Raw genomic sequence first — 7,788 nt, 5'->3', positions numbered from 1 at the left:
AGTAAAGGTCACAGCAAAATATTTGTGTCTGAGCTCACCATTATGGTGATCAGTATTCCATTTGGTTGGGCACTTGGAACTTCATTATTTTTTATTGTAATTCTCTTCCTATCTCCTATCTCTTCTGTAAGCCCGACTAAATCGGTCCAATGGCGTTATCTGATATACGGGTGAAGGTCTCTGCGCGTTACTGTCTTTTCCGCTTGGCAAAGTAATTTAGTTCCAATTAAACTTATCTGACTCCATTTTATCACAACCTCAAATTTAGGTTAGATTGCCAATTGGTTATTGGTCAATTATATAGTTTAGCAATACCTTATTTGATATTTTACTCGTTCCTTAGAAATCTATGTTGCTCAGAGGTCCTCTGCTTTCTGTTTAACGTGGGTCTCACGTTCACAAGCTCGTCAGTTTTGGTCACCAAACAGAGGTAAATACCAAATACCTGAGATTGGTTGCATTCACGCTTACACAATCAAACATAATTTGGTATAGCCCCCATTGAGTTGCATACACTTGAATTTAAGGTAACGTTTACTTCAGGCAGAGGTATGACTACTACTGCAGATATAAGTCAACCAACTTTACTTCTCTTATAATAGCTTTGGATTGGCCATGCTGTGGTATCCCACACAACAAAATCCCCAGTGTTAAATTGATAGGCTGCTTTCACACTGGGCTCGTTTGCTGAGGTCTGAGCCCGAGCGTGATTGTTCCCGGCGCCCGAGTCCATGTTGCTTTCACATTCACGTGAACCGCGGCACGGTTCGGGAGCAACCGAACTTAGACCATCTCCTCCAGGTAGTCTCGAGTTCGGTACTCCAGTGCGCACCCGGGTCCACACGACAGCTGCCAGTGTGAAAGCACCCTAACACTCCTCGGTGTACATATAGATCCAACTACAGGGTGTTAAAAATTAACACTGAAACAGTGTTGAAGTTAATTAGATAATTAAGTGATTAATTAAGTGATGATTGGCCATTAGTGGTGACACCTAATGTTAATAAGCAGAATCATTGAAGGTAGGAGAAACAAGAAGAACAGAAAAAAGAGAAACATAAGAACTACAACTGACTTCGAGCCTTTACACATTATTCCACTTATTATTAACCAGTTTGACTTTATTTCTGTCATACATCTACAAAAGTTCTTGAGATTCAACAGAAGTTTAGACGGTAAAGTTTTATGGAATTTTCGTTTCAAGTCGCCATTATGGTGGTCAGTGTTTGCTTTAGTTGGGCTCCTGACCCTTTTCAGTTATTATTGTTAGTGTTTCCCAAAAGCATCTTAAGCCTAACTTGATCGTAGAACAATTGCAACAATTCCTGGATTTCAGAAGGGTGCTTATGAGTACCCCCTTTCCAATCGATATGTGCCCTGGATTTTTGTTCCGTAAGGGTTCCAAACATTCAATGCGGTGTCAAAATGCAGACTTGCAGGAAGAAGGACAAAACATTTTTAAGATGTTATTTTTATTATTATTTGCTAATAGCCTACATTATTAAAAATGTATATATTTGTAGACAAAGGTATCAGCTAATGAAGCATGTAAGGGAACATGTTTTTATGAAAATGTTTTTAGATTTTTCAAAATATTTACATTTATTCCTATAATAATTTAATTTAAGAACAGTGTAAAATCTTCAATTATGTAATAGTGGTGTTCAGTAAAGGAGTCATAAATGTATTCTCTACTTTTTTCTGAATTCACACTATCATGAACAATCCAGCTCCTAAATTCCTTAATTCTCTTCCCTCCATTTTTAATAATAAGCATATATAACATAAGACATAATATAATTTTCAGTTGATGTTTTAATATTTTAAAACAATACATTTAAAAAAGAATAAATATTTCTTTCAGATTTTTATCAGAAGTGTGAATCCACAAAATGCATACATTCACACCAAATTATCATTGTGCTACTGGGAAAACAAACAAACAGACATTTTCCTTAAAAATAAAAGCAATGTTAGAACTGAGATGTCCATAAAAAAAAATTATCAACAGTTTCACCATTTTGTTTTTATAAAATACAATTTAACACTGCTAAATTTCCCTAAAATACAGATATGCATACAGAAGAGACTGTACTGAGCTGCAGTGTGTGCAAATGATCACACATTACAATATACCCATCTAGAAATGCATGGGCGTCAGTTTGGTTTGAAATGTGCTGGGGACAGAGACGCATTCGGAAGTGCATTTTCTGAAGTGCTGGGTACAATGACGCATTCATTTTCTTTCTCTCTTTCGCGCAGGTTATGTTTTGAAAGACGATGTCCTGTAGCTCAGGCACGGCTCCACTTTTCAACAGGCCCACCCAAAACTAAAAAAAAGAAAGAAAAAAAAAGAAAAGAAAATGTTTTTTACTATATTCTAATTTTGTCAAGAATTATAAAAAAATCGCCAATAAGCTCATAATTTGTGCTAAAATAGTGTTTAGTTTTAAAAACCATTTTAAAAAGCTGGTTATATTTTGATGTTTTTGCGCAAGTTCAGCAGACATTGAGGTTCGGGTTTGTTCCGATCAGAGCTCGTGAGTGGAGAGCGCATTTCTGAATATTCCGCTCCGCTCGTTCATTCCGCAGGGTCGCTCGCTCAACCCAGATGTCCTGTTGCCTGGTTCGAAAATATGTGGAATAAGGGCTGCTTCCGACTAAAAGTTTTTTTTTCTAGTCGACTAGTAGGCTAGTTGTTCATTTAAGTCATTCGTGGACAAATCGCCCCTTTATATTAATTTAATTACTTATATAGCCTACAGGATAATGAGCGTTTACATAATATAGCTGCACTCAAGCGCACGACCGCACGCATAAAGCTTGCCTCAAAGAACCGGTAAAAGTAATGATTATGAATGCGTCTGAATGTGTCTAAATACGCTGTGAATGTGAATGTGCATTATACGCTGAGTTTCGGTTCATTTATGAGACGAACTCCAGTTCACTCGCCGGCGCCTCCATGTCGTGATTATCTATTGTCTGCTATTTACTTCTTATTTATTAAATCCAGGCAATTGGTTCATGAAACATTGTTTAAAATTAAGATATAATTAATACAAAACGAAATTCAATTTAAAGAAAGGCAGCTGTTCTGTTTGAGGTCTCGGTGAAAGTTTTAAAGCAGTCTTTTAGTGCCGCTTTCAGAGCGCTCACGTCCGTAACCGAGAACTGACACGTTTTTTTTCCCCTCATAAATGCGAACACGAAAAATAAAATAAAATGAATATTATAATGCTTTTTTGTTGGGTCAGACAATGATTACCAAATTTCTCTCTCATATTGCTCCTCATAACCACTGAAAACGGTAAAAAAAATCGAACCAAAAGTCAAATTAATATGGACGGAAGTTAAAAGTGGTGGGTACAAAATGACTCATGACGAAATCTGGTGGGTACGCGTACCCACCGTCCCCACCGAAATCGACGCCTATGTAGAAATGTTTTGTTCTAAAAACGTTCTGAGAACATTACCATGAAGTTCTAATAATGTTTTCAGCGGGTAGTTTTATTTTGGTTCCCAGAATGTTCTCCTAAAATGTACACAGCAAAAACTCCAGTGATAAAAGGTAATTAATTGAGCGATGAGTGGTCATTATTGAAGACACCTGACAAGCAGAATCACTGAAGGAGAAAATCACTATTTTAAGTCACCATTATGGTGATCCGTGTTTGTTTTAGTTGGGCTCTTGACCCTTACATTTTGTACTTAAAATTTTGTTTGGCTGTTGTAACTGAGTTATAACTCTCAGATGACCAAAGAGAAAAGATGATCAGACGTTGTTGGTTATGTTTTGATATAATCATCATTTGACCTGAATCACAAAACTCATTTAGAGCCTTAATCTCTGACTTCAGTTTATATTGTTGATTACATCATCAAGTGATTCTACAACATAAGATCCAGAATTTTCTATTTATTCCAAAGGATTTCTTAAAAGTTGTTTTGATAAAAATAAAAAATAAACATTTGTTTAGGCACAAACAGACATCAAGAATGAGTCTATGAATCTCAACAATGGTGACAAACGAAATATTTAATTAGGAAAAGGAAATTACTAAGACAATTCAGATCATAATTTATTCATAACGCAATGCATGATGGAAGCCATGAATGAGTTTTGATTGGTGGCACCCAGAATGCACTGCAACATGCTTTATTATTGTCACCATTGTTGAGATTCACACGCTGAATCTTGATGTCTGTGTGTCTAAATAAAATCTTTTGAACAGAACTTTTAAGACATATTTTGGATTCTATAACAATGCTACAAATCGTATGCTATAAAATCACCAGGCTGCTGCAGTCAACAAGGCAAACCTAACTCTCTAAACTTTAGTCCTCTGTTGTAAATCACTTTGAATAAAAGCATCTGCTAAATGACTAAGTGTAAACGAGTTTAGTGTTTCAGATCAAATGATGATTACGTTGATGAACACCACCTGATCACCTTTTATCTTTGTTCATCTGTCAGTTATAACTTAGTTACAACAGCCAGACAAAATCTAAAGTTAGTAGTTTAAGGGTCAAGAGCCCAACTAAAGCAAAGGCTAATCACCATAATGGTGACCTAAAATTAGATTTTCTCCTTTGGAGATTCTGCTTGTTAACATCAGGCGTCTTCAATAATGGTCAGTCATCACACAATTAATCACTTAATTATCTCATTCATTTTAACACTCTTCAGTGTTCAGTTAACGCTCATATTTTAACACTTTAACCCTTTGAGTGTGGAGTCAAATAAACTCCCAGGAGAGTTAATTTAACACTGGAGTTTTTGCTGTGTAGGAAAACATTCTCTAAAAACATCCTCAAAATGTTACAGTTAAAAGGTTATATCTTAGTTTACATTTAACCTTATAGAAACATTATTTGGAATGAGAAAACATCCTCAAAACATTCTTTGAACATTACAATCAAATGTTTTCTTTAAAACATTAACCAAACTTGTAGGGAATGTTAGCCAACGTTCTGAAAACGTTCCCTGCTAGCTGGGATATGTTTTAACTGTTGACTTTAAATACAAATGTAAAATGCAAATTTGGCTAACGGGCCCAGTATTACTATCACTCAGAAGAGTTTTGCATTTAGTGCCAATTATCTTGTGATTGGCTGGACCAAATATATTCATGTAAAATTAACCCCATTTTACAACAAAGCAAACAGAAGCGTGTACTGAGAGAATATACTTTTAGACAAGAGTGGATTTCTAATTTTCTTATCAGTCAACTGAAGAGATGACGTTGCACGACAAAGTCTTTAAAAGTAGTCAGACCGACGGCAATTCACATCTTTTGTCCTCTGCCAGCCTGTCTGTTTCTGGCACACCTACTGGCATCTTAAAGGTATGGTTTTGGAAACTTTTATTTGAAGCATTTATTGTCATGAGGAACCAGCCCATTATCTGAGCAGGGTTTCCTGAACTGGGGGTCACCAAGCTTATGATTTCAGGTGTATATGCCTCATCAAATGATCTGTGCTTTAAACACAAATCTTTCCTAGCTGAGCATCATCCGTAATGTGATATAACATGACACTTAATAATTTTTCTTGCTCTAATTTTTAACATGTCATATTAACATGCCTCAAGGAACGTGAATTATGCGAGGGACAAGCACTGGTACGATGATAAGGATATTGTTGGTGTTTTGGGCTACGTTTGCTCTTTATCCGGCTCAACAAGTGAGATGATAGCAGACCACACATAGATACACACATATCTTTGAATTCTAACATAAATGTGTGCAAGAATTAGCTGCTAAAATCCTTGATATACATTTGAATTCATAATTTTTCCTGAAATAATGTTGTTGTTTCTCAGTTTGAATTTGGGGATATCATTTCAGTTGGTAGATTACACAACAAAAACGGAAAGCCTTTTTACACCCACTGGGCTTTATACGTGGGGAAAGGTCCTGTTGAAGGCCTGAAAGGGAAAAAAGATGACCAAGACATTTTCCATTTAACTGGTAAGCATGGGTTTTCAAACTGTGGTCCAGGGCAGAGGTGTATACTGCCCTACAAAGGCAAAAGACCTTAAGTCGCTAGAGTGTGGAACTGAGAAAAATGACTTTAAAGATTTTTAGTTGTCCCGCCAAATTAATTATAGGTAGGATACTGGAAATCTGGCAAATAGATGTTTTAGTAATGACAATTATATACATAAAAAAATCATGAGCTCAAACTTGACTTTTGACCACTATTTTTAAGTTACTGTACTCTGCCTTTGTATTGTCAGCAAAAAGTGAGAAGTCATGCCAAGGCAAAAGGCAGTAACTTCCACATTATCAATATTTGGTTGCTGATCACCATTAACAAAATCATTATAGTAACACCTGTATAAAATCTAGTGATCATGGCATTTATTTTGTATGATTTACAATTATTTATAGCCATCTACACAGCAAAATCCCCAGTGTTAAATTAACACTCCTCAGTGTTTATATGTGTCCACACTACAGGGTGTTAAAAATTAACACTGAAGCAGTGTTGAAGTTAATGAGTTAATTAAGTTAACACTGAAGCAGTGTTGAAGTTAATGAGATAATTAAGTGATTAATTAAGTGATGATTGGCCATTAGTGGTGACACCTGATGTTAATATGCAGAATCATTGAAGGAAAGAGAAACAAGAACAGAAAAGAGAAACACAAGAACTACTGACTTTGAACCATTATTGCACTTATTATTTTACCAGTTTGACTTTATTTCTGTTATACATCTACACACGGTCTTATTTAGATTTAACAGAAGTTTAGATGGTAATGTTTTATGGAATGTTTCGTTTCATGTCACCATTATGGTGGTCAGTGGTTGCTTTAGTTGGGCTCTTGACCCTTTACTTTGTAAAATTAGTATTTTTCTGGTTGCTCCAACTCTGTGCTTATAGAGCATATGTGTTATGGCAAGAAAAACTATTATTTGGGCTGTGTTTCCTGAAAACATCACAAGCCTAATTTGATCGTACAGACCATTTGTTGCAATTGGTCTGCAATCAAGTTAACTTTAAGATGCTTTTGGAAATTCAGCCCTGGTTATGTTTCAATTATGAGATTACTAGTGACCTGATTCAATGATGTCACCCAGCTTTATAAACTGATTATCTAATTGTTTTATTTATTAATTTTTCACTACAGTAGTTACTTCCAGCAATATTTTAAAGATCTGAAGGATTTAAAATCACACACAGACAGTGCCGTCGCAGGTGGGGTGCGAGGCCCTGTGCGAACTTGAAATGCGAGGCCCTGCTCTTTGATGTGTATGCTCAATTGCGCAGGAATTACAGTCACACGGACGTAGCTGTTCTAATTCTTTTGCACGCATAATCTTGCTGTAAAATGTTTCCATCAAGTAGAATAATACATAATCATGGACATAGTCTCAGCTATGACTTTTTGCTATTTATTTCAGAGGGGAAAAAAATCAACTGTCCAACTACGAATCCGCCCATTTAAACAATGTGTATCTTAATGGTCCAGGGGTGTAACTTTTGCCTAGCGTGTCAGAGGTTGTAGGTTCGATTCCGATCTCGAATGGTTTTATTTTTCTCGTATAACGTTAGTTTTTTTTTTTTCTCATCAAAACCGAATATGTTAATCAGGTTGTATATCAAGCAGGGACACATTTGTGTGCATTATGTTAGAGTATCCACAACGGATTGAAGCGCGCGTCCAAGTGAAGACAGTGCGGCGTGTGCGCAAGCCGCACGAGAAAACACTGCGAGCACTTTGATCACTTGATTTAAATCAGCGTTAGATCTTCTCTTATTTTTTCAAAAAAAACGAACGAA

At 36.1% G+C, this 7,788-nt stretch overlaps 1 protein-coding gene across 1 annotated transcript in view; it reads left to right on the top strand.

The window, feature by feature from the left end:
* LOC309477746 (zinc-binding protein A33-like) overlaps nucleotides 1–1,182 on the top strand; it is an 8,543-nt gene extending 7,361 nt beyond the window's left edge. The window contains exon 6 of the mRNA XM_082141156.1: nucleotides 1–1,182. This exon is cut by the window's left edge and continues 492 nt beyond it. Within this exon, the coding sequence (XP_081997282.1) occupies nucleotides 1–5 (5 nt within the window). The 3' untranslated portion in view covers nucleotides 6–1,182.
* Nucleotides 1,183–7,788: the final 6,606 nt, after the last annotated feature.

Source organism: Leuciscus leuciscus (assembly GCF_965113295.1).
Source record: "Leuciscus leuciscus genome assembly, chromosome: 1".
NCBI classification, from domain to species: Eukaryota; Metazoa; Chordata; class Actinopteri; order Cypriniformes; family Leuciscidae; genus Leuciscus; species Leuciscus leuciscus.
This window is presented reverse-complemented; position numbering and strand designations above follow the sequence as displayed.